We start from the raw sequence: 27855 nt of genomic DNA, 5'->3' as shown, positions 1-27855 counted from the left end.
CTATGCAAAGTAAGATAGCATCCATTAATGGTGAATTGGTAGCAAGGAAATGCGGTACATAATTAACCGGAGGCTTTACCTGCTTCATAATCTCATTACACTCCTCATAATTGAATGTCACAGAAAACTCATAATTCATGTAACTAAAATTTTCCATATCAACTGATTTAGATTGGAGAATTACAAGCTCAAAGGATCTCAAAACCTGTGGGGCAGCTTATATACTGTAATACAAATATGCCCTTATGCAGGTCCTTCATAAACACAAGATCACAATGTGAAAATTGGTAAACAATCAAGAGCATTTTGGTTACACAAAATGATACTGCCATTGAAAAATAGGTAGTAATTCACTTCCATGTTATACAGAATAGCTTGAAGTTATCTAAGAAAAGCTACAGTACATAATCAGATATATCTGGAGGCAGTCCTCTATAATTCAGGGAAACAGCTAAAGAACAAGAAACATTGCAAGCAGAAATTTACCACATGACTAGGAACAGTAAGCACGGATATTTACAACTTCAGTTACAAGATGACATTTTACCTTATGGGGACATCTAACAAAATGAACAATCTTTTTATGCGAGTACAAAATTTGGCAGCTAAGTCCTTAAGATTACATTTTTCTCTATGGGAAAACAGAACTACTTCTAGACACAAAAAATGTCTAGAAGCCTTGGAAGAATAACCTTCAAACATTGGCAGAAGCAGCTTCAGGATGATACTGAAGCATCTCATTCCACATCATTTCTCTAATCATCTCTTCGCCCCAGTTTTCGTCTATGTCAAGATTGACTGGAACTTGAGCAGGAGGGTTAAGTCTTGGATCATAGAGTCCAGCCATATACGGATGCTGGAGTGCTTCTAAGACAGTAATTCTCTTAGTTGGATCAAATACTAGCATCTTTTGCAACAAATCAATTGCTAATGGGTCGGCTTGTGGAAATAGTTGAGCAAAGGGTCTACCCCTTGTATATGGCAGTGATCTGATAAACCTCCTGGCCTTGGGGTTATCAATAAATGCAAGATCAGACTCTTGCTGGCTTCCAAGTACACTTATGATCAGTTTCAGCTGGTTGAGGCACTCACTTCCTGGGAAGATTGGCTTTCTTCCAAGAATCTCAGCAAAAATGCATCCCACTGACCATACATCAATAGAGGTTCCATAGTTTTCGCAGCAAAGCAGGAGCTCTGGAGCTCGATACCAGCGGGTGACAACATACTCTGTCATGAACTGGCCCTCAGCTCCATTGGTTCGCGCAAGGCCAAAATCACATATCTTCAAATCACAATTGGCATTAACCAGCAGATTTCCAGGTTTCAAGTCCCGGTGCAGAATATTCGCAGAATGAAGGTATTTGAGACCTCGAAGCAGCTGAAAAGATTATATGATTTGTATTGGCGTTAATGATAGTTAACACATCAAAAATGAAAAAGAACTAGAAATTCAAAAATAAAAAAATCCAAATGAAACAGGATGCTGCAATCTTCTAGCTAAAAATACTTAAAACGACCTAAATGAAAAGCTAATAAGAAACCTGAAGTAAAGAACTACAAATACCCCTTCCCTAGACTTCACTGGTCTACATAATGAATTAATGATAGTATATGCTACTTCTTCACCTGGAAACTAATGGAACTGAAAGCAGTAACTTAATTACCACAAACACTCAAACCACAGAACTTAATTTTTCCAACTGGTAAGAACAAAACAAATGCTATTGTACGAGAATGCATGAAAAGGACATTCAATGGTAAATTCAACCAAGTTACATGTTCACAAATGAAAAAGGTGAATTCACAAAAGGCAAAGCTAATCCATATGAGAGTGTACTTTGAGTGTACTCTGAACCCAAACCAAAGTTGTTCTGAATATGTGTTATACATTTATGTAACTCCAAGAATGGCCACAACCATAAATGCTTTAGAAACAATATCTAAACAGGTAGAAATAGGTCCATAATAGTCTGGTTTGTACCTGAAACAAGAAATATTTGCAATGATCATTGGAGAGTGGCTGCGAAGACTTAATAATTTGGTGAAGATCTGTATCCATGAGTTCATAGACCAAGTAAACATCCTTAAAGCTCGTCCTCTGGATTGGCATCATCACATCCTTCAAAGCAATGACATTCTCGTGCCGGATATGCCTTAGCAGCTTCACCTCTCTCAAAGTCCTCAGCGCATCAATACAGTTATCAAAGATATTGCCAATCTTCTTGATTGCCACCTTCTCATTAGTCTCCCTGTTGATGGAAGAGCAAACCACGCCATATGCACCTCGACCAATCGGCTTGATTGGAATGTACTTGGTATCAATCTCGAACAATGTTTGCCATATTGTATAATAATGCTTTCCCTTTGGCTTAATTTTGTTAGGAGGCTCAACTAAAGTTGCCATCTTTTCCTGCAAATTAGCAGCAACAAAATGAATACACAAATAGGAGACAACTATTGAACTCACAACAGCAAATTCATTGTTATAATTTAGCACAAGAATGGGAGAAGTGCATTACTATACTATAGCTGAGGCAAGCAAACAAGAATCTGTTATATAGCTGATTTGAATGAATATGAGGACTAGAAAAGTTAACATATGTTCACTTGTTCACAAATTACAAGCAAAGAGAGTTGCAGGGTTGCAGGACATAGGATACTTTTTATGTCATGTAAGAGAAGGTTCGAATCAATCCTTGCTTGTAATTTTCCACATCTGGGTTTCTGATCTTTTGATGTCAGCTTGTCTCTTCTTTGAACTTATTCTCTCCAAGCTCAAACTTTAAAAGATGATTTTATTCTTAAAATATTACCCCACAAAATAAAGAGAAAAAAAAAAATCAATTTTTACTATTGATCTTCCCCCTGAGGCCCTGATCTGAGGCTTGAACCCCACCCCACAAAAGAAATAAAGTAAATCAGTTAAAGAAAACAATCAGAAAAGAAGAAAAGGCGTTGATACCACAAAATTCAGCTTTCATTCAAGTTCCCCCAAAAAGCAAAGCAAAGCAAGTGATGATGAATCTTGCCTTCAAGAAAACGTTCTGCAACACCACATTCAATATTGGAAAAAGTTGAAAAGAAAGAGTTGAATTGGATAAGTGGAATTCACATATGATTGAAAAAATCTTATGATGCCGAGATCAAGATTGAGAAGGCACAGAGAACAGACCCCATAGTCATGGTCTTGGCCATCATCATATTATTATTCACCAATAAGAAAGAAAGAAACAAAGAATCATATAACATAATATTATCCCCTGGCACTATGCTTACCTAGGCATAAAGGCATATGATTTATTTAATTTATTTTGTTTGAAATAAATAAAAAGAAGAAAAGAGGGGGTTATGTTATGGTAATTAAAAGTGGGAATGGGTGGCGCAATTAAGAAGGTTAAGATTGAGAAGAGAGGAGGCTAACCCACACGGCATTGGTGTTTGGTGTTAGAGATTGCTTTGCTTTACCCGCAAGAGAGTGAGAGAGAATGAGAAACCCATAAAACGACACCTGCTTTCTCCTTCGCCATTACGAGCCCACAGTGTGTGCACTTCACACACTACTTACTTATTCTTCTTTTAAACGTGTCTTGTCTTTTTCCTTTTCACGTTATTCATTAATCAATCTATCATCATCATTTTCGTTTACCCTATTCGGTAGCTTCCCTCTCGAATATGAAATAACCGAAATTATTACTACTAGTACATAAGAAACTTTACCTAACAATTAATTAACAGGATGCGTAAGGAAGGGATGGGAATTAAGTGTAGTGGAATTTGATCCGATAATTTCACCAAACACTGACTCATATTCGCAATGGAGGATTGGTACGGTACCTACCCAAAAAGGAAGCTATTTATTATTCACTGCACTGTGCCTAATCCAACTGACTTACCCGCCCCTTCTAATAATACTCACTGCTGCGTACTGCTACGTAGTGCCACTTCCATCCACACAACACTCCACATTTTCCCCAAACCTCCTTTTTTTTTTTTTTTTAACCAAATATAGGAGACTCGAATCCACAACCTCTTAATTGAGTATGGAGAGACTATGTCATTTGAGCTAACTCATTGGCCCCCAAACCTCCTCCTTCTTCTCCTCTTTTTTTCAAATTAAATTTTTATTAATATAATAATACAGGTTTTAATATTGATCAACTGCTACGGCGTTGAACAAGAAACAATGTGAAATTTTGGAGGAATGTTAGAGACCAGCAACTTTTGTGATTTGTAACCATCAATTCGTCATCAATAGTATTTTTAATAGTGTAAGATTACATCCAATAATAAAAGATTATTCACTTTTCTTTTGATGGTTAAGTACTGGCCACAAAATACAAAAATTGTTGACTCCCTAAACTTTCTCATTTGTAATTTATGAGGCAGTGTTAGCTTACTGTTGGTTTGTACAGCACCGTCGTATTACTCAGGCCTATTACAACTCACCACTTATCTTCTTCTTAGTGGTTATAACTTGGATTTTAACATCCGGTCGGCGTATCGAAGCTTCCACACCTACGTTTTCCATTCACATCTTTTTTCAAAACAAAACATTGTTTTCAATTGACGCCGAGCATATATATGTTTAACTCATCGATGCCTTCTTTTAAAATATAAAATATTTAATTTCTCAAACCTTAGATAAATTTCATGTCTATTCTTTTTTTTTTTTTCATTTATCTGAGCGATTCGTAATGTAGACACATTATTTTTAGCTCAACTGCGCACGTCTTACTGTGGCTTGTGCTAAAAGAAACCGTTCCCACTCAGGATGATTTTTAGCCTATGTTTGGATATTAACGGTGGAAATTCAGGTGCAGAGTATCTGAATTTTTCTGAATTTCAGGTGGAAATTTAGGCAATCCTAGAACTTCACATCGGTACAAAAATTCAAGCTTAAAGAAACATGAAATTAGCCATAACAGGATCATCTAATTTAAGGGATTTCTAATCTAACTATAGCCACCGTTATTCCACAACCATCGCCAATCTACCTTCCATGCGATCCCATCGCCACCGCCTACTGATCCTCCTCAATCCCAGTAAGACAAAATTAATGCAAACAAGTAAAGCACAATTAATATACATGTATAGCAAGTAAATCAATTAGCAATTAGGCATATTATTCATTTAGGCGTAACTCAAGAAATCAAAGCAAACAAGCATATAAAAAATGCATATGATGAATGCCTACCCTATTTGGTTCGTGATATCACTTGTCAATTTAAATTGCCAACCCGACACATTCTTTCGGATGTCGCCTTTCTGCCAAGTCCTTGGGATATAGTGTCTGGCTCACTGTGTGCACCCCTAAGATATAGTACCCGACTCACTTTCACGCACAACCTTGGGATATAGTGCCCGAATCACTTTCAATCTTGGAATATAGTGCCAAACTCACTCTTATGACAAAAAAGATTATGCGAGAGGATACTACCTCAGCCCTCACATCTGAATATAGGCGGAAGACTGTCACAGCCCCTACGCCAGCGCTAAAACCTTGATAAGCGGGAGTCACTACTGTCGTTGCCAGACGCATAGCGATTTACCAATAATCTCATGAGTCTCAACCTCGACAAGCGGGATTAACCACCGTCCTTGCCAGGTGCATAGCAAACAACATTCTCATGAGTCACAATCTCCATCTTTTGTAATTCATCATTCTCAATCTTTCATAATTCATCATTCATATTCATTTCTTAATTATCATCAATACACCACTCTGTCAATCCACTAAAGTTAACCCAATCACTGAATATCCCAAGTCTAAGACACCGTCTCTAGATTCAAACCAAAAATAACCTTTTTTAATTCACCCAACAATCTCTCTGATGTTCTAAAGTCTAAAAACTAGCCAGGGGACCTTAAACAAGTGTTACGAAAGTTTACAAGCTTGCCGGGAAGATCAAATAGTTAAAAACAGGTTTTTTAATGAAAAATAGGGCATGTGTGTACGCATGATAGCCATGCGTACGCACGCACCAGAAGGACTTTTCCAGCCTGTGCGTATGCATCATGTTGTGCGTACGCACAAGTCGCAACACACGCTTTGGTCCGTGTGTGCGCATGATAGTGTGCGTGGGCACACAAACCAGAGTTTCTGGGTCTCTACAACATCACAGAATTCAGTTTTTCATGTTTTACTTTCAACGTTCATAACTTTTCCTACAAAACTCCAATTTACCTCATCTTTATACCGTTTTAAAGCTCTCACAACCATCTTTAACTTGAAATAAGATTCACTCAAATCTAAACTTCGAGGGCCAAGTTATGACTTTCATTCGATCAAAACACATTATCATCAATCAACATCATCAAGTCCATTTCATCATAATAATCTCAACAACAGTTAACCAAGTCATGCAATTCATTCAATTCAATCCTATCTTAGGGTCCACTAGCCTAAGTTGCCCACAACATTACATATTATTTAAAGAAAATCGAAACTATATCTTAACCAATTCCCACACAAACACAAAATCACCAAATTGATCCTCTTCCACAAACTTTCCAAGTTCAACAAGACACCAAACTTATCCACCAGTTTAGCTCATATTCCAAGTATTCCAATCATCAATTTCACTCCAAACAGCATCAATTCAAGCTAGCTACCACACAAATTACCAAAAATCAATCCTAGAATTTAACTAATTAACAAACCACAAGAGTTAAGAAGTTTATTATTTTACCCACTGAGAATTAAGACAAAATTCAAAAAATTTTCATTATTAGTTGGCACCTAAACAACCAAGATCATAAACTCACTCAATAACCAAATCCAAAATTCGAAATTATGTAGAAGAGAGAATTGGACAAGAAATTAAAAGTTTCATACCACTTTGTTTAACTAAAAATGACGAGTTCGGCGAGAGTTTCGTAACTCAAGATATGATCGAAAGAAGAATAAGATGAATAGTAACCTTGCTAGGGTTCTTCTTCTTCAATTTCAGCTGCTCATTCCCTTTCTAGTGCTGAAATGAGCTGAATTGGCTCATTAATGAAGTATATATATATATATTGGATTTGGGCCTAACTTGGGTCCGGTTCAACTGGTTAGTATTTTTGGTTTGTTTAGTCTAACTTTGAACCAAAACTTTTAGAATAAGTGTCCAATTTTTAATGCTAATTATTTTTCTAAGTATTTTTACAGTTTTTATTGTTCTTACGTACACAGTACCAGACGGACTTAAGCCGATACTGCCGATTAAATTATCGGTACGCATTTTAACGTAAATTTTTCATAGAAAAATACATTTTTCCGCTCGAAAAAATCCACTGAATTCAAATCTCACTTTTAAATTTTCAAATTAATATTTCTAAATTTTTGAACCTACTTCGAATAATTAATTTATTATTTTATTCTAATTAATCGGTTAATAAGCTTCCGGTTCTTACCTGAGAATAACTCGTGATAATCTTTTCGCATCTCTGACTCTAATTTCCAAGTATGCTCTTCAATTCCGGCTCTACTCCAGGCTACTTTCACCAACAAAACTTCTTTCTCGCACAATTTCTTCACGCTCATGCCATCAATCCCCACGGGTGTGACTTGAAAAGTCAAGTTTTCTTTCAATTCAATTGATTCGGGCTCTAACACATGAATCGCATCCGATGTGTACTTAGGTTTTGTGACATATAGAATACGTCATGTAAGTTAGAAAGATGTGACAGTAAGGCTACTTGATAATCTACCGGCCCGACTCGTCTTAAAATCTCAAAAGGTCTAATGTACCTCGGATTCAACCTCTTCGTCTTGATCGCTCTTCGAATCCCAGTTGTCGAAGTAACTTTTAAAAATATGTGCTCGCCCTCTTCAAATTCTAACAGTTTTCTCCTCTGGTCTGCATAACTTTTCTGTCGGCTATGCGCAGTTAGGATTCTAGTTCGAATTTTCTTGATCTTCTCAGTGGTCTCTCTGCTACCAAATCCGGACCCAAAACACTTGATTCACTGGCTTCATACCAACACAGTGGAGACTGACACTTTTATCCATACAAAGCCTCATATGGAGCCATTCCAATGCTCGCATGAAAGCTGTTGTTATACGCAAACTCCACCAATGGCATGTAACGATTCCAACTTCCCGGTTGATCCAACACACACGCCCTTAGCATATCCTCCAACGTCTGAATAGTCCTTTCTAACTGTCCGTCAATTTGTGGATGATATGCCATGCTGAGACATAGTCTCCTATCGAAAGTTTTTTGAAAAGCTTCCAAAAATCTTGACGTGAAACGGGGATCTCGATCCGACACTATCATCGTTGGCACACTATGCAACCTCACTATCTCCTTAATATATAGTCTTGCCAATTTCTTCAACGAATAATTCACTCGGATAGCCAGAAAGTGAGTGGACTTGGTTAAGCGATCCACGATCACCCAAACCGCATCAAATCCTGACCTAATTCTCGGCAAACCCATTATAAAATCCATAGCAACTCTTTTCCACTTCCATTGAGGAATCTCAAGAGGTTGTAGCATTTTCGACAGTCTTTGATATTCTATCTTCACCTTCTAATACCTCAGACACTTGGACACAAGTGAAGCTACATCACCCTTCATTCCAAGCCACCAAAATATTTTTTTCAAATCATGATACATCTTCGTACTTCTTAAATGAATAAAAAATCAGCTCCTATGAGTCTCAATCAATAGTAACCTTGCTAGGGTTCTTTTTCTTCAATCTCAACTGCTCATTCCCTTTCTAGTGCTGAAATGAGCTGAATTGGCTCATTAATGAAGTATATATATGTTGGGCACAGTCCAACCGGTTAGCATTTTTAGTTCGTATGACCCAACTTTGGACCAAAACTTTTAGAATAAGCGTCCGATTTTCAATTCTAAGTATTTTTATAGTTTTTATTGTTCTTACACAGTACCGAATAGACTTAAACTGGTAGTGCCGGTTAAATTATTGGTATGCATTTTTACGTAAATTTTTTGCAGAAAAATACATTTTTCACTCGAAAAAATTCACTGAATCCAAATCTCACTTTTAAATTTTTAAATTAATATTTCTAAATTTTTGAACCTATTTCAAACAATTAATTTATTATTTTATTCTAATTAATCTGTTAATAAACTTCTGGTTCTTACAAATAATATACAGGCTAATTTAGATAACTAAAATAAAATAAAATAAATAACAAAAAGAAGATATAAAATTCTATATTTTGTTATATGGTACAAAAATAATATAATAATTAATAATATAATAAACTGTAATGTTCTAAACAAAAGAATATAAAACTTAATATTATCCTTTCAATTTATTTTAATTTTGTTAAAAATACTAATATCATTTAATTTTAATTTTTAACTTTTAAAATAAATAAAAATATGTGATCCTTTAAGCATTATATAATTTAAAAAATATTTATTATAGAGTAAGTTAAAAATATTATGGAGAGAGAGATAGAAAGAGAGAGAGAAAGAGGGGGAAAAGAGAGGAGAAAATAGTTGAAATTTTTTAACTAATAAAAGAGAATCACCACCATCAACCTATTAAGTTATATCAAGTGAAGATTAAGAAATAAATTAGAACTATGAATTTAAAAAAAAAAAATTTGTCTCTCTTTATATAGTATTTCACTTGAAGTAACTATTTTTTTTAAATAGTATTTAAATGACAAATAAAATAATAAGAAGATTCAATTAGATGATGAAAACTAATGTCATTCTTATAATATAATTGTATTATTTCAAGATATGAAAAATAAAATAATAACATATAGTTTAATTAATTTGCGCACTAAAGTAAATATGAAACTTATATAATATCAGTCAAATGTAAAAAGTAATGACAGTCTTTTGTTTCAAGGTACTATATTAAATTGCAACTTAAATTTATAATTATTAGTTGAAAATTTACAATAATGTACTATTTTTATTATATTAGTTAAAAATAATATATTTTGATATCATTTTTAAGAATTACTGACATCAAATTTTGATAATTTGAGTAAAAATTTTGAATGCTTTATGTCTCAAATTTTATCTTAACAGAACAATAAGACAACTTAACAAGCACATAAAAAAAATTTATTATTTTTATACATCTAGATATTCAAAAGATACAAAAACCAATTCTTTTAATATTTCAATGACTTATAAAAATTAACAGAATGGATGGTTATAAATTAAAATGATGGACAAGATTGAAAGTTGTGATAATAGAACTTGGTGATAATTAATTACGATCGGTGAAGAAAATGAAAAAAGAGAGCAAGACAATACAATAGTGACGGTAAGACCATGACAAGTATGTGTATAAAGAATAATAGTAAAAAAAATTAATAGTGTGTGATGCAATGAGAAGATATAATAAAAGTATAAATTAATAATTTTTAAAAAGTAATAAAATGAAATATAATTTAATAAATTGAATATAAAATTAAAAATAAAATATTTTTTATTTATTAAAATTATACATAAAAATAAAAAATACTTTAGATATAAATTTTTATCTTTGTTTCAAATTAAATACTGTTAAAAAATAAATAAATAAATTTATATAATATTTATAGATAATTATTTTATAAATATTTATCTTAATTTTATTACACAAAATAATAATATAATAATTTTAAATAACTTATTTAATTTAAATTTATAATTTTTATACGTTCTAAAATTTAAATAATTTATAAAATTTATTTATATTTAAATATTTTTATTTTTAATTTTTAAATTATTTTATTAAATTTATAATTTTAAAAGTAAAAATATAAAAAATAATTTCTTAAAAATAATAAAAAATAATTAAATAAGTACAGTAATATCTATTAAGTCTTTAATTAATGTTAATGGTAATAATAATAACAATAAATAATGAACACGTTTAATTGGTATAGTGCCTGTTGAACAGTTAGTTAATGCTAATGGTAATAATAATAACAATAAAGAGTGGACACGTTTTTTTTGTGACTAAGAGTGGACACGTTTAATTGGTAATTACTTGCCCTTTAATTCATTCTAATAAATTCTAATAGTATACGTATTTGTACGTTAGGTACCATAATCCATAAGGTAGCATTTTGCCAATTGAACAAGGTAGCATTTTGCCAATTGAACGAAACCGCATAGGACTACATGGAAACTTCTTTGGGGGCCTGTTTAAGTTACTCATTTCTTTTGTGATAGACTACTTTTCTTGGAGTACTTTCTTTCATTAACTGGACAACAAAGTGTATGTATTGTACTTCTTAGATCAATTGGTTGTATCATAATGTAAACTAATTGAGTTTTGAATATTAGTGCTGACTAGGAGATATTTAATAGACATGGAAGATTAAAAGTAAATAATTCATCTACCTTAAATTTTTCTGGCTTAATAGTTAAAATGTCCTCAAATTATGTTCTCGTTAATTTGATTCTTGAAAAACCAGACACCTTAAATTAATAAATGAAAGATACAGCAATGAGTAAGATTGGTTTTCTAATTAAATAATAACACGCGATATAAATCATTTTGTAACCCGGTTAATTTGGTCAACAATCAAATTAAAATACATAATCTTTTAAGTTTGCAAACTTACACAAATAGTTTAATTCATTTACAAAAATTTGTCAAACTAAGCAGGCTAATCAATTGCCAATGAGTTGTAACTCAAATGGCATAATCTTTTCATACTCAATTAAGAGATTGCGGGTTTGAATCTCTTATTTTTGGTTAAAAAAAAAAAAGCAGGCCAATTAGTTAATTTTTTATTTTTTTCTAAATAAATAATTTTTATTACAAATTAAAAATAATTAATTGTTGGATTAAAATATTAATTTTGGAGCAAATATTTTCCCTTCTAGTAGGTTATTGCGTTAAAATTTGAGGTATTTCGATTGAATTGTTAAAAACTGAAAAAAAAAAAAAGAGAAAATTTTAAATGGGTTAAAACGGATTAGTTCGTTTATTTCACGAATCAGTCTATTTAATTAATGGATTAACCAAGCTGAGCTTGTCAAACGTCTCATTATGAGATTAATTTGAGTTAAAAAAAATCCGTCTATTTAAGGTGATTGTACGGGCCAGCTAATAACTCGGCCCATTTTAACTGCCCTAACTTTGGTTATTTTTCTTTTGACGGAGTATTTTTGGATGTTTGTCTTTGACCAAATACTCTATCTCGTGGACTCAACTATTGGGCCTTAGTTTGTTAACATACCCATATTCCAGGATCCAACAAGAGCCCACAATAAAAAACAATGCATCAGATTCAAACCTCAGCGTTTTTTTTCCCCTATAGCTGTTTGGTATTGCTTGAGCTGTGGTTTTGAAATTAACGTTTCCCTTCTAATTTGGATCTTGGAAAGATCACCTTATGATTTATTACAAAGTGAACATGATTGTATCTAAAAGGGTTGCATTGATCGAGATTTGAGCAATGGGCCACAAAGGGCAGCAGTTTGGTGTTTTGTGATTATTGTCATCATTTCCAGCCACTTTACGAATGGCAATCCCCCCAGTATTTAATGTAATTATTCGTTTTAAGAGTATAGTTTTACATGAACGAATTACTTGAAAAAATGTTTAAAAGTACTTGTAGAATTAGAGTTCATGGATCAGAGGACATTATGCACGACAAGACCAGAAGAATAATACTAGAATTTGGAAACAGAAAATAATTTAATTAATGATAGTTAGATAGATATAAATACGAAAAATAATTGAATTGGTTACACGACATGTGATAATGATTAACAAGAAACGAGGGCGGAGGCCTGCACATTCTGTAGTATATGAATGTTATATATATTGTGGCCAAGTGGGTACCATCTGCCAACTAAGAATTGCAAGACTACTAATGGGATTTAGATCTTCCATCTTTTATTATATATGGTCCCTCTCATCATAAATCTATTTTTGTTTGCCAGCAGCATGGTCAATATATAGTACTCACTACTCAATACGGTATATATGTGCAATTCAGCAGGAAGAATGTACAAGTTTATGCAATTATATTATCTAACGTACCATGGTGTAACAAGAATGTTATAGTTTGAATGGAAGAGTTATGGACAATAATTTGACTTAACAAGCAGTGAAGTTTAGATAGTTTTTTCTTTTTTCAAATACAAGTTCATTCCTTATGTATTGAATATTTGAATGTGAAGAGTGAATAAATTGTAAAGTTTGTTATGTTGCATCACTGTTGATTGTAGTAGGTTGAAGAAGAGAAGTGAAGATATTTTGGAAGAAAGATGGAGGGAAGGAAAGTAATGAATGGGTGTTTAGGATGAAGAGGGTAAAAAACCGAAAACGAAAGAGATATCAGATAATAGTGTGGGACAGTGTGGGTTGGGATGTTGGCATGTTGGGAGGGGTGAGACGAATAATTGCAAGTGAGAACTGAGAACTGAGGACTGAGAAGAGTGGTATCTGGTATGCACATGGCCACTATGCTCCACCAAATACCAACCCCATCCCTTCCCTTCTATTTAAACAGTAATCACAACTCATACAGATATTAATATGCAATATACTATAAAAAAGAAAACTCTTTAGGTAGAGGATTCTTTTCTTTTTCTTCAATTTTGAGAACGACCAGGGATTAACATGAATATAAATTACAACAATAATATTTCAAGAGCTAGCGAGACAATGGGCTATTTATAGTACAATGGGCTATTGAGTTACAACTATCTAGAATAACCATAAATAATAAATAACTTTCCAAAAATTTAAACTGATTTTTGGGTTCACCAAGAATCAAATTCTTGACCTTTTGAATCTAAGCCTCTAATACCATATCATGATATCACTCATCCCACAAACTTTAATTGATAAAAAAAAATAACACTAATAATTATATATTTAATATTCTCTAAATTTCCATTATGCACATTATATAAATATTCCATATTTCAATAGTTAAAAAATATTTTATGCAATTAATGAATCAAAATTATTTGGTTATTAATGTAAAATATAAGAGAGAGAAGGGGTGGGGACGTGGGGTCCGTGGGTGACGAAAGAGACAGAGAAAGGGAAGCTAGGCTGGCGCCAAATGAAGAGAGAGAGAGAAGGCGGATTCTAAACCCTTATCAATTCCCCTTTTCTTTCTTACTTTGCTTGGTTCATTTCCGATTTCAATCGCTCTGCTCTGCAACACTGCAAGTGAGAATTGAGAAAGAAGGATGAGAGAAATAATCAGCATACACATAGGACAGGCTGGCATCCAGGTTGGCAATTCTTGCTGGGAGCTCTACTGCCTCGAACATGGCATCCAGCCCGATGGAATGATGCCTAGGTAACTAACTCACTCACTCACTCACTCACTCACTCCATTTCAATTTCAGTTCTTCGATCTGATTTCTGTAACTGCCAGTGACACATCCTTCGGAGTGGCGCACGATGCATTCAACACTTTCTTCAGCGAGACAGGATCCGGCAAGCACGTTCCCCGTGCCGTCTTCGTCGATCTCGAGCCAACCGTCATCGACGAGGTCAGAGCGGGCACCTACCGCCAGCTCTTCCACCCGGAGCAGCTTATCTCCGGCAAGGAGGACGCCGCAAACAACTTCGCCAGGGGACACTACACCGTCGGCAAGGAGATCGTCGACCTCTGCCTTGACCGCGTTCGCAAGCTCGCCGACAACTGCACCGGCCTCCAGGGCTTCCTCGTTTTCAACGCCGTCGGTGGCGGTACTGGCTCCGGCCTCGGTTCCCTCCTCCTTGAGCGCCTCTCCGTCGATTACGGCAAGAAGTCCAAGCTCGGCTTCACCATCTACCCTTCCCCTCAGGTATAACTTGAAGATTTTAGGGTTCAAGAATTTACCTGCATGTTTTCTCTACTTTGCCTGAAATTGACGATGCTCTAATCTCTGATTTCAGGTTTCGACGGCTGTTGTGGAGCCATACAACAGTGTTCTCTCCACTCATTCTCTCCTGGAGCACACTGATGTCGCTGTGCTCTTGGACAATGAAGCCATCTATGATATTTGCAGGAGGGCCCTTGATATCGAGAGACCTACCTACACCAACCTCAACAGGTTGATATCTCAGATCATATCATCCTTGACTACTTCCTTGAGGTTTGATGGCGCCATCAATGTGGATATCACTGAGTTCCAGACCAACCTTGTGCCTTATCCTCGCATCCATTTCATGTTGTCCTCATACGCCCCTGTTATCTCGGCTGCCAAGGCCTACCATGAGCAGCTTTCAGTGCCTGAAATCACCAATGCAGTATTTGAGCCCTCCAGCATGATGGCCAAGTGCGATCCTAGGCATGGCAAGTACATGGCTTGCTGCCTAATGTACCGTGGAGATGTTGTTCCAAAGGATGTCAACGCCGCCGTTGCCACCATAAAAACAAAGAGGACTGTTCAGTTTGTTGACTGGTAACAACTCTTACTGAACTTTGTTTCCCTAACAGGTTCATTGATCATCATATTATTTTTTACTTGGAACATGTTTGCTTTCTATAGTTTTACATTGTTGTGTACACTCAGTGACCTGGTGATATCGAATTTTAATCTTGAAAATAGTAGCCTCATCCCAACGTGGGTAATATAACACGATAAGGTGCCAATGTTGCTCAATTCAATTCTCATTCCTTGGAATCATGGGAGCTTTGTGCTGTGGACCAACAATTTAGTAGGAATGAAATAAATTTTCTTTGTATCACTATGATACACAACATCAATCTAGCTGTAACACTAATATGTGGACCATAAATTTATTTTGGTACGGGTAGGGTAATTTATAACAATAACAATGATTTTGACCTGTCTTTAAGTGCATTATTCACCTCAGAATTGTTTAGCCTGGTTGCGTGTGAAATATAGCTTGTTAACTGAGCATTTATGTGAATCTTTGGTGTATGTTGGCTGCAACGATGTGATCTCTATTTTGCTGTCTTTTTCTATGATAGGTGCCCAACTGGCTTCAAGTGTGGTATCAACTACCAGCCTCCTACAGTTGTACCCGGTGGGGACCTTGCTAAGGTGCAACGGGCAGTCTGCATGATCAGTAACAACACTGCAGTTGCTGAAGTGTTCTCTCGCATTGACCACAAATTTGATCTCATGTATGCCAAGAGAGCCTTTGTTCACTGGTATGTCGGTGAAGGCATGGAAGAAGGGGAGTTCTCCGAGGCCCGTGAAGATCTTGCTGCTCTTGAGAAGGATTATGAGGAAGTTGGAGCTGAGGGAGCAGAAGATGAAGACGAAGGAGAAGACTATTGATATTATAAATAATTGAGAAACCATTTTCTATATAATTGTTACAAGTAAAAAGGGGTATATGCTTCGTTACATTGCCCCGAACCCGCATTGTTCCTTTTAATCCTGTGTGAAGTAGTTTTCTATTATTCCAACTGTTAAGTGATTAAAACAATTATGTTTCTATATGTTGACTTAGGATTCTATCGTTTGTTGCTTCAATTGTGTATTCAGAGTTGTCCATCCTATATGTTATTATATTTTTTTCTTTTAGTTTATGTGTCGCCGCTTGCAATTTCTAATAGATCTCCGTTTTTATTATTTCAATATAGATGGAAGTGAGAGATTCACCGAGGCACGTGAATCGAATGTAACTACTGCTAGTCTAAGTGAAAACACTCATAACAGCAATGATAGTCAAGTCTTTGTATGGAATGAATGAAAGAAAGTCAATCATCTTTCATGATGCTTTTTAACCGGATAGAGTCAAGTCTGCGTGCATTTTATGTTGGTCTCAAAAATAGAAAATGCAGCACCTAACAAAAGTGAGAATCTTTGGTAATGAGGAGCTTTGTATTTTTGATCCGTTGGCCGCTAGATCATTCAGTATCAAGTATCATTTGGAGCTACAGGTTCAGTTTGCTTAAAACTCAAGTAAGTCTTTAAACTCCAAATTATTTGGCTTGAAAGAGAGCAAAAATAGAATGAGCCTCTAGTCTACTTTCGGGAACCTGCCATTGCTAGGCTGCAACTTTTTCCCTATTTGCATATTGAATTTATCGAGCTCCAAGAAATTTTTGTGCCGTTTATTTGTTATGGATATGTTTGGTTGAAGCTAGAATAGCAAACTACCATAGATGAGCTATATGAGTAACTTTCACTTTAAGAAAATGGCATGGAAAAGGTGGTAATTTCATACAAACTAGAGTATTCTAAGTGCATATAAATACTTCCAATTACAAAGTCGATTTCGCAAAACAATTACTCATGGATAAGAACATGAACATCAATTAAAGCAGAACAAGTGGGAGAGAGGATAACTGACATCACACTCATACGCACTCCCATGTTCATCCTCATTCATGGCAAAAAGTGAATCTGACAGTTTCCTTTCTTCATTGAATCCACTTTCTGGTGATAATATTGATAATTCATTAATCCTTTGTTGAGCTAATGCCCATGAATAATCAAACTGATACTCATTTAGTTCAACCGGACCCGTTGCGCAGTTCATCATATTCAATTCTGGCCTATAAACATTATCAGAAACTTGGTTCTGAACCCAAAACAAAGACTCACCTTCACTACTACCACTATATCTACATGCATGGTTTTCTTGCTTGGCATCTTGAACATTGGGACTAACCATAGGGAATTGGTTTTGAATTCGAGTTGAGATAGTTCTACGATCGAGCAGGTTTCTGATTTTGAGAGATATAGGAGAATTGGGATCAATGGTGTGACGAGTGTTGAAGTTGGTGCGAGTGTTGGAACCTCTAAGGAGAAAAGCAGCTTCATCATAGGCTCTAGCAGCTTCCTCAGCAGTTTGATAGGTTCCAAGCCAAATCCTTATCTGCTTTGATGTATCTTTGATCTCTGCTGCCCATTTTCCAGAAGCTCTTTGCCTCACCCCAACAAACTTTGACTTGTTCTTCATATTCACTTTCTCTTTGGTCTTTTGTTCTTCACACTTTATACACATTAATTCATATGCATATGTTAAGCTAGCCAAAACCCAAAAACATATATATAAAGAAGATTCACAAGTTAAAGAATCTAATAGTAGTGGAATGCTCGTTTTCAGTTTCTTGTCTCATTTAACTAACATCTTATTCTGTAGTGGTTGTCCTCAATTCTCATCACGGTGGCTTAGCTTGGTCAACCCAATTTAAACAAAGCAAAGCATGATTCGTGATGACCACTTTATATAAAATGTTATCTTTTTCGATCAGTTTTAAGATGTTTCACAGTTGAGCCTAGAGCCTATATACATAGCACCGGTTCATGCATACTATTTTAAATAGATAATTTCAAATTATTTCTTTATTATATAGTGAATAGCTGTAAAGAGTATCACAAATGGCATACTATTTCAAAGTTCTCATCTGTCTTCTAACTTGTTAAGTGATTATTATGCCTTTATTTTTGTTGAGTAAACAGTGAAATAAAGCTAGCACACATGCTCTTTTTAGGTGGTTGATAAAAGTAAATTGTTTCAAGAAATTAAGACAACAATATCATCTTTATGTAATTTGACAAAGACACAATTCAATTATTGATTTAACTATCCTGCCTTGATTTTATTTATCGAGTTTTAATTAGTGAAATAAATCTAGAAGGCATCCTTTCAACAAGACAGGTGATCAATGAGACGATGACAGTTCATTCTTTCAAAGAATTTAAAACAAAAGCATCTTTAGTTAAGTTTACAATGACATAATTCAACTATCAATTTTATGTTCTTGTTTTTTCGTCAACGGTGTGTTCTCTGTATCCTCTTATGTTTATATGATCACAATTCAACGCATCATTTTTGCTTCGTTAACAAGGTAATTAATCATGAACATAAGCTCTGGTAAATACTGTTTACAAAGAAAAATTATCCTCAACCTTAATGAATAAATAGTATTTTATATGATACATTTCATACTCGGTGATAATATAAAAATAAAAAAGGAACCAATACAAATGACCAAAACTGTATGAATTGTCTCCCAGACAACTCTATTCTTACGCAAAATGGTAAGAAACCAAAGAGAGGAATAGAAACAGAAGCTCCCACGACACAATTGCCTACCCTTATTTTGGGCTAAACGGCACTATTAACACTCGTAATATACACATTCTACAGAAAGTTTCCTTTCCAATCACAATTGAATCTGCATTCTCAAAACTGAAGCCATGTTGCTATAAAAACACCATGCAAGAATGAATGATGGAAACCATCTTATGGCAAAGAATGGGTAACAAATTGAGAGACCACCAAACCGGAAAAAGCATGTCCCAAGCAGTGCAAGACACCAATAGCGAACTCAGATGTGACGCTATCAAGAAAGGATAGACTTCAAGGAAGCGAAAGGATAGACTTCAAGGAAGCAAAACCATGGAAACTATGAAGAAAGGATGGATTGCAATGCAAGCTGTTGTTGCGGCTGCAGAGATGACCAAGTAGAAGCAAGAGTTGCAGGCGGCAAGGTTTGCTGAAGCTGTCTGAGCAGATTAATCATACGGCCAGCAGTTTGTTCCGTTGCGAGGTCCTTTCCAGCACACAAAACCTACATCGCATAAAATGGGCAACATTAAATAGAAAATAAAATTAAATCAAATCAAATATGCATTGGCTCATCAAAGCAGCAAATGCTTGATAAAAACTAACCTCAGCAAAAACTGAAACTATTTTAGGAAGGTACTGATTGTTTGGACCCAAAAGCTCACTGTCAGACCTACAGGTAAACAAAAATAATAATTAGAACAAAAAGAGTAAATGCAGGACTGCATTAGGAAACTAAAAAGGAAAATTTGAGTTCCTTACCTTTCAACCATGGAACAAAGTTGATCATGGACAACTTTGGCCTCAATCAAATCACCTTTTATTGGCAAACAGTTCAACCATGCAGGAATCACCTGTAAACATAACACAAGATTGCAAAAAGATTAAATAAGCATATGCCATCTCAACCTGACAATTAAAAAACTCAGCCTCCACAGAGATTACACCATGACAAGGCAAGATGTTGATGAACAAGCCAAACAATAAGAGTGACCATTAACAGAAAAAATGTAAAGACCTGGGCAGAATCAATACTATCCCGATGAAATTGGCAAATTTTTCCCAGAGCTGAAACAGCATTATCATATGCCATTACATTATCTGAATGAAGAGCATTAGGATGCTGGATCACAGCATTTAACCTCGAAAGAGCCTCTGCAATGAGCCACTAACTTGTTAATTAATGTAATGCAATACATATCAACAAATTTTATTACAAAACGAAGCAGTACCTCCAACCAGAGGTTTGAACACGGATCCACCAAACTCTGCACAAACACCAAGGCCATACACAGCAGCCTACAGGAAGAAAGAGAGAGAAAAAAAAACTTGAGAAAAAAAATGGAACTCAAAATGTCAAACAACGGAACATGTCTAATGCCTGACCTGCCGGACATCAGCAGTCTCGTCATTACAAGCCTCCAACAAGAATGGGAGATATGTATCATAATACCTGGTCAAATTAGTGGATACGACAACTCATTCAGCAAAACATTTTGATAATAATCAAGAGTAGACAACAGCACTTACTTTATAGCTGCTTCACGACACTGCTCCGCAATGTCGTCAAAAATGCAAATGGCAATTCTCCTCTCTTCAGGTGTCTTGTCCCTTCCCTATATCCAACAGTTGAGAAAAGATTATGATTTAATATAAAAGCAATACGTGAGCTTGCAGATGATGGACATGACGACCAAAAAAGTCGTGTGTGTGTGTGTGTGTGTGTGTGCAATTTTATTGCCCTGAAGAATTAACCCTGCAGAATGAATGGCTCATCTCTAACTCCCAATTTATTTGAACATAACCCACAGCCAAATTAAATTCCCAAAGCAAGCCTGAAGATTCATCGTTGAACTAAAGCTTTCAACAGTGTGACTTGAAGCTTTCAACAGTGTGACATGAAGAATTCAGGAATATTCCAAAAATAATATGGTCAGAGATTGCTGCTATCACACAGATCCTACGTTTTAGAGCCATCACTACAATTCGGTGCAGCTAAAACTTAGAAAACAGAAAAATATAAACAGTTACATATACTTCAAGTACGATCTAGTACCCCAATCAAAATGCTAAATGACCAGCTCAATAATAAAAATGCAGTTAATATCAACAGAAAAACTAATTAGAGAAGAGAAGTGACAGCTTCTGGGAGGAACATACCCACATAGGTGTCAAATATGATGACAGTTCATCGAAGAAAGGTAAGAAGGAGGCTTTGAAGGTTTTGATCAAAGTTCCCAATATCTCTCCCACCTGGGACACATAAATGTTTTGAAAGGATGACCAAAGAATTGATCTGTACGAACATAATACAAAGACAGTAGCCCAGCAATCAACATAACTCAGATTTTTTAAAAACGAAATTACACAACTAACTTGATCAAAAACTTCTTCCTCTTGTTCATTTTCCTCTTTAATCAGCTCACTCTCTTCAGCATCAAAATCTTCAGCTTTGGTCCTCTCTGCCCTCTCTCTTTTCCTACTTGAACTAGCTGTGATCACTTGTTTTATCTCGTCAACAATGGCCTTGACCTGGCTTTCATCCAAAAGCATCCCAGAAATCTGAAGAACACAAAAAGATCAGAGCACATACTGGATTGAGGCTACACAGGAATTACTCTTTCCTTGTAATAATTTGATTATAAAATAAATAAGTGACAACAAAAAGGGTCTTCAAAAGGAAGTAAGCAATAGGCATCCACCTTAATAGTGAAGGGGAGTGAAAATTCTTGCATAATAATATATGATTATTTTTAAAAACAAAACTACAAAAACCACAACAATTACAAAGTGGAGCAGACTTGCTATCACGTGGAAATGAGGGGCAATGGTTGAACAGATTAATAACCAATTCAACAAGAAAAAATATAAATCCTAATCTAGAATTCTAGATCAATTATAAAACATGAAATAAACAAAACCTTTAGTTTTGGCTTTATTAGCATCACTTATGATGTTAGCTAATATATGCGAGGCTAGATTTTATTTCCAACTAGAATGTTAAGTATCAAACTTCGAGTGTAACACCCCCTAATTTTGTATAATATTTATCATCTAATGATACTAACCTGTAAGCATTCATTCAATGAATCCAACATGCTTGCACAAATTTCTGTATCTGGTTCCTGCAAGCAAACAGAAGAGGGAGAACTTTAGCACAACAAATGCCATTGTAGAGCCTGGCCAGGCAAAGTCCACCCAATATAACCTATATTAAGCTTGGTTATCAAATCCATGCCTAGACTAGGTCTCCTAAACTAACAAAAAAGTCCATACTGCACTCACAAAGGAACACCTCAGCTTATATGATATTTAGAGACTGATCAACAACCCCTAAGGATTCAGATCATAATAACAACTTACTCATGCTGTAAAAACCTAATGAATTCCATATAGACGCATCTAAGAACAGATAAACTTGTATAAGGAATACCTTATGTAACGCGTCCACCAAAGCTGGGATTATACTGTCACTCAAAAACTTTAAATAGGATGCATCCCGACCTTGAGATTGCCCTTTCTCAATAGCCAACTTTGCAGAACGTAATAGCTCCGGCATTGCTAAAATGATATAGGAAATCATAACCATTAAAAACAGCTGGGATAATGGCATATAGCAACTTAATGAGCAGAGGAAAATTGTTAACAAAAAAGATGCAAAGGAACGATCATTCTTATACCTGAAACGGCTGCTTTTCTAACCTCCTCATGGAAGTAAAATTTAAGAAGTGGAACTAAAGTTCCTGCAACCTGTCCCACATGCAATTTAATACTCAGAAAACGGTGTTTCTATAAACAAAGTGCAATATGTAAAGGTGTTATTAACTTTTATAGTGTTCCCAGTCTAACCTGATCAATCCATGGAAAGAATCCTTCCTTCAACTCATCAGCATAACAGCAAAGCATGTTACAGGCTGTGGCCTTTTCTTCCAGAACACTAGTTTTGATGCCAATTCTTTTGTCCCCAAGAGTGATGGTCTCCATACTATAATAGTATAATGAATAAACAAAACTTAGTTGGATTTATCTTGCCTAAGTAAAATTATCAATGCATCTGATTCACCGGTCAAATGAAACTGTAATGAGCATCCGAAATGACTGCAAATATGTATGTGCATGTGCATCAAGATCTATGTGTGTTGTGAGCACAGTGCACACAGCATGAAATGCAAGCAAATTTCTTAAGTATTGAAAACAAAGAATAAAAAGAGGCACTAAATCAGAATTTGTTTAAGTCAACATGAACATATTTTAGGCCAAAATGACAATACACAAAAGCAAAGGGGAATCATTTTGAACCAAAATAGTTAACCAAGAGATGGGCTAGATTCAACACCTGTCATCATCAGAATCATCAATATCATTTTCTGAATCAGCTGATGTAATGGTCACATCGGGCTTAAGTGAAGCAGACCGAAGCAAAGGCGGCATAACAAACTCCATATAAGGAAGAAAATCTTGCCCCAGACACTTGCAAAGCCTAGCCCATGCCTGTAATAAATGAATGTTATTGTGACTGGATAATCTAATTCGCACTTTATGTATCCACTGGCAGTAAATTAAGAACTATACCTGTAGCATGTAACTGGTTGTTGGATCATCAGTCTCCATTTGAGATACTTGTAAGGACATAAGAACTTCCATGACCTATTAAAGAGCCAGCATATATCATATATAGGATAAATACATGAGAACTTGCAGAGGAGATAGAGAGAACAGAGAAGTTCTTCATGAAAGAGACAAGGTGTACTGTACGGTTCACTTCATTAAGCACTTAACTTCACACTTTCCAATTAGGACTAATCATTTGTTTTAGCCGAGGTTGAAGTGGTTTGGAAAAAGAATATAGAATTGAGAAAACTCTTTATTAACTCAGAAAGTTGTGGTATATCAATTTCAAAGAAAGTAAATAATAACAGCCTACCTGTTTAGCATCAGCCCTAAACTTCTCCTTCCCAACAGCCATTCCAACTAAACTTATACACTCCATAGACTTGGCACGAAGCATGCGGTTAGACTTGTCAGTTGCATTAACCAATATAGCCTTCAGGTACGGCATGACAGCATCATAGTATTTTTGGAAGTGTTCCTAAGGAAGACCACAACACTAATGAGTAAATTACAAGAAAAGGAACTAATAAGATTATAGATATTGACATTTGCAAATCATATAAAATACCTGAGATGAATCAGCCACTGATGCTAAAGCAGTTAAGGCGCCCTCTTGTACCATTTGCTTACCATTCTAAAAACACAGGAAAGAAAAATCCAAAATAAGTGGTATGATGAAAGAATATATATGTATTAAAACAATAATATTACTCTTGGGAATAATATTCTATAAACATACCTGAAGAATTACAAGCAATTTGCTAACAATTCCATCCAAGTAGGGTGTTAAAATATCAGGTGTGCAGTTCTCACTGAAGTTGAGTACTGCTGAAGCAGCATGTGCCTGTATAGATCATATCACAGAAAAGTTTATACTAGAAGCTTATCTAATTAAAAAATAAGGTAGATCCAGTGCCTGTATCATATTACACAAATGTTTATAGTAGGGCTCAATGGCGTGTAGCCGATCCCACATAGTGGGATAAGGCTTTGTTGTTGTTGTTGTTTATTTTTTATTTTTACTTTTTTTAAGGTAGATCCACAAACGGCACTCTTGCATAGCATGTTGACTATTACCAAAGGAATAGAATAAAAACAATTGCCATCAAAATATATGAATCTAACGGGACAGTGAAAGTGCTATGTGAACTCTGCCAGTATTCCCACTTCTACTTAGTATTTCCTCCACCAACTACAACATATAATACAATGTCACTCTTTATGAGTTTATGACATATTGAGAATGCAAGAAACTATTATTGTAAATGAAACCTGCACTAGTTATAAAGTTGCATAGCAACAATCAAGACTATACCCAAAGCTCATAAGGAAATGACAACATTTTCATTTAAATTTCCACTAATCATTGTGAGATTATCCATGTTCAGTGACAATAAAAACTACACTGACCTGCACACGAGGATTTGGAAAATCATCCATGGCAGCCGCTAGTGCTGGCAACACTCCTTGATGGTATTGAATTTGCAAATCTGGACCCAAATCAGTAGACAGTTGACCGATTGCATTGATAGCTGCCCACCTCACACGAGGGTGTTGATCATTGAAGGAGTTTAATACCATAGCCACAACTTGATCCAAATTCTTTATCATGACCTGCAGCAGCAATGGGAAGGCAACACAAAATAAAAACCACAAACACGGAGTGAAAAAAAAGGGGATACTTCCTACATGGATAAGTAACTTCACAATCAACAAACAATCATATACAAATTACAAGATATTATACTACCTAACATGAAAAGTTAACAGCAATTCGAAAGTTAACATTTCATGTTCACTACCTTTGAGCAACCCTCAGCAATTTGAGCAAGTGCAATCAATGCAGCATGGCGTTTTTGCCACTCAGGAGCAGCCAAATAAGCAGGCAACTGTTCAGACGCAACCGGGACAATAGTATTCCCACCCAGTGATATCGAAAGCCTATCCAAACACTCTTGTCCAACGCTGTAGTTACTTGTTTCGCCGGCATCTTCGTCCTCTGTCTCAGCACTGTGCCAAGCAGGATCATCCTCAATATCCAACAGCATCTTCATCAGAATGGCGAACATCCTGCTGATAAACTGAGGCAGCTTCCTCATCATCCCAGGTGCTCTCTCCCTCGCCTCGGCCAGAGTAATCACAAACTCGATCGCCAAATGCCGCGTCCCTTCCTCCAGCGACTCTGCCTCGGCAATCTGAAGCATGGCTCCAACAACATCCACCAGCTGCCGCCGGAGGAACCTCGGCTCCGTACCGGCAAGCTCGATCAGAAGTTCCAGAGCCTCCTGTGCAGTGGCCTCCTGACCGGAATTCAGCGCCTCAGTCAGCGTCCTCATCATGGCCGGCAACAAATCCTGGAACCGGTCCCGATCGGCGGAGCCAGACAAGCACTGAATGAAATTAATAACTGCATTCAACGCGGCGATTCTCACATCGGAATTCGTGGTCGGAGAGGTCAAGCACTGGAGAAACAATCCGTGAAGATGCTTGATGTGAGGCGTGAGTGACTCCCCGATGTACTGCGACAACTGCGCGAAGATGAGGAACGCGGATTCTTGAAGCTTTGGAGAATCGGAAGAAACGCACTGGAACATAAACGGAAGGAGTTCAGGCCAGGCGTTATCAGGGAGGATCCCGGAGGCAAGCTCGGAGATGGTGTCGCAGAGCTTCTTGGAGATGGATTTGACGTTCTCGGTCTGGATAGAAGAGAGGAGGAGGGACTTGAGAGAAGACTGAGTTTGAGGGGAGAGGCGTGGCCAGAGGTATGAGTCGTCGCGAGTGAGCTGCTTGCGGAGGAGGATGGCGGACATGGCTCGAGCCTCCTGGTGAGGGGAGGAGGAGAGGAGGTGTGCGAGCTTCAAGGAGAGCGTGTCGGGATCGGTCTGCTTGCAGAGGTTGAAGAGCGCCTCGGCGTGGGACCGCTGCTCGTTGGAGGAAGACATCAGGTGCGAGATTAGGGTCTCGAATGGGGATGGATCGGGCCCCAACACGGCGGCCAGTTCCGATTGCTGCAACTGAGTTGACTCGGGATCCATTTCTCTGTTTTTTTTTTTAACTTTTTTGGTGGCTGGCGGCGGCTGAGGAAGAAGAAGAGTGAGAGCAGAGAAATACGATGATATATTATGATTGATGATTGATGGAGGCTTTTTTAGGGTTTGGAGAGATGGCAGTTGATAATGAGAGTGACTCAGACTCAGATTCACACTCACACTCACTCACTCACCCACCCGTGTTCTCTCTCTCTCTCTCTCTAATCTTCTTACTGTTACTCTTTCTTTCACTCTGCGTCGCGTTGTGTGTGTTTACGTTACCGAGTCTATTTTATATGGTGCCAGGGAGAGGGGCCGTGGCTTGGTATGGCCTCTGGCGGAGGCACGGTTTCCTAAATTAATTTAAGTATTTAACACATCAAAATATAAGTACAGACTAATTTTATAATTCTATTACTGTAATGGACAGTAAAAAAATGAAAAATACACCGTGTGTTTCTTTTAAATTTTAATACAGTGATTGACTGACTAATGACTAAAATTATTTGTATATTAAACAATTTTAGTTCTGTACAAATCGCTCTCGAAAATAATTTTTAAACATATACAACGAAATTGTGATATTATATCAACTTATATATTTATTTATTTATTTATTTATTATTAGTTTAGATAAACATTATAGACTTATAATTCAAATAAATTCCTTTTTTATTCCATAATTAGTGTGTAGGGGCATGTACAGATTTTCTATGCCGAGCCAGAGATGAAGAGAGAGAGAGAGAGAGAGAGAGAGAGAGTGAGTGGGGCTAATTAGGGTAAGCCGCGAAGCAAGTTGTGTAATGGGAACATTAGCTGTTGTTGCCCATGCTTTTGAACTCTAATCATTAGTCTATGCCTTCTGTTCTTTTGTTTTTCATATGCTTTCTCCTAGTTAAATTCATTTTTCCTCATCTCTAATCTAAATCATTAATCATTAATCATATGCTTTGGGTGCATTATTTAAGGCTTTATTAACTTCTTTTCATAAAAGTTTGGTATTGACTATATTGTTTTTTTTCTCTCGTGTTAAAAAAAGGTGGTTTGAAAAATTTTAGGAGACTGACCCTGAATGAAAGGGCATCATCATATGCTCACTATATGAGGCGTATTAGGCTATTAGCTGACAACATTTTACAAGACGTATTATGTGATAGCCCCGAAATTGGTACAACTTTAAGAAATATTCATTGTTTTGTTAGTTCTGTGCTGCTGACCTGCTATTGTTAGTTGGTAGTGCGAGTGATTGGCATATTACTCTTACCCTGCACTCTGTATTTGTCTC

General features: G+C 36.1%; 4 protein-coding genes across 19 annotated transcripts; 1 reads left to right on the top strand and 3 right to left on the bottom strand.

Annotated features, from left to right (window-relative positions):
• Positions 1–304: 304 nt before the first annotated feature.
• LOC112734939 (mitogen-activated protein kinase 7) lies at positions 305–3973 on the bottom strand. Of its 15 annotated transcripts, none has more exons than XM_025784468.3 (4): positions 3422–3914; positions 2963–3044; positions 1982–2410; positions 305–1378 (listed from the first exon to the last, which is right to left on the bottom strand). In XM_025784468.3, exons 3-4 carry the CDS (start codon positions 2402–2404, stop codon positions 695–697), a joined length of 1107 nt encoding a protein of 368 aa, XP_025640253.1. In that variant the 5' UTR covers positions 2405–2410; positions 2963–3044; positions 3422–3914; the 3' UTR covers positions 305–694. The 15 variants fall into 15 exon arrangements, with proteins under 15 accessions (XP_025640253.1, XP_072087762.1, XP_072087761.1 ...); XM_072231661.1 differs by having other exon boundaries at positions 2520–3044; positions 3422–3557; XM_072231660.1 differs by having other exon boundaries at positions 2661–3044; positions 3422–3557.
• Positions 3974–13916: 9943 nt separating this feature from the next.
• Positions 13917–16433, top strand: LOC112734936 (tubulin alpha-5 chain). Of its 2 annotated transcripts, XM_072231659.1 has the most exons (5): positions 13941–14245; positions 14324–14738; positions 14830–15338; positions 15872–15992; positions 16078–16433. In XM_072231659.1, the coding sequence occupies exons 1-5, from the start codon at positions 14133–14135 to the stop codon at positions 16198–16200; spliced, it is 1281 nt and encodes a 426-aa protein (XP_072087760.1). In that variant the 5' UTR covers positions 13941–14132; the 3' UTR covers positions 16201–16433. The 2 variants fall into 2 exon arrangements, with proteins under 2 accessions (XP_025640250.1, XP_072087760.1); XM_025784465.3 differs by having other exon boundaries at positions 13917–14245; positions 15872–16433.
• Positions 16434–16950: 517 nt separating this feature from the next.
• On the bottom strand, positions 16951–18105 carry LOC112734937 (ethylene-responsive transcription factor ERN3-like). Its single transcript, XM_025784466.3, has one exon. The coding sequence runs from the start codon at positions 17860–17862 to the stop codon at positions 17167–17169; it is 696 nt and encodes a 231-aa protein (XP_025640251.1). The 5' UTR covers positions 17863–18105; the 3' UTR covers positions 16951–17166.
• Positions 18106–18745: 640 nt separating this feature from the next.
• LOC112734935 (uncharacterized) lies at positions 18746–26946 on the bottom strand. Its single transcript, XM_025784463.3, has 20 exons — positions 25344–26946; positions 24952–25155; positions 24281–24385; positions 24110–24175; positions 23855–24019; positions 23503–23577; positions 23267–23421; positions 22780–22915; positions 22611–22680; positions 22364–22491; positions 21999–22055; positions 21307–21492; positions 21091–21183; positions 20461–20546; positions 20317–20383; positions 20163–20229; positions 19949–20085; positions 19693–19784; positions 19537–19603; positions 18746–19435 (listed from the first exon to the last, which is right to left on the bottom strand). The coding sequence occupies exons 1-20, from the start codon at positions 26574–26576 to the stop codon at positions 19271–19273; spliced, it is 3354 nt and encodes a 1117-aa protein (XP_025640248.1). The 5' UTR covers positions 26577–26946; the 3' UTR covers positions 18746–19270.
• Positions 26947–27855: the final 909 nt, after the last annotated feature.

Source organism: Arachis hypogaea, chromosome 20 (genome assembly GCF_003086295.3).
Source record: "Arachis hypogaea cultivar Tifrunner chromosome 20, arahy.Tifrunner.gnm2.J5K5, whole genome shotgun sequence".
Taxonomy (NCBI): Eukaryota; Viridiplantae; Streptophyta; class Magnoliopsida; order Fabales; family Fabaceae; genus Arachis; species Arachis hypogaea.
Note: the sequence above shows the minus strand (reverse complement) of the source record. Positions and strands in the feature narration are given on the sequence as shown.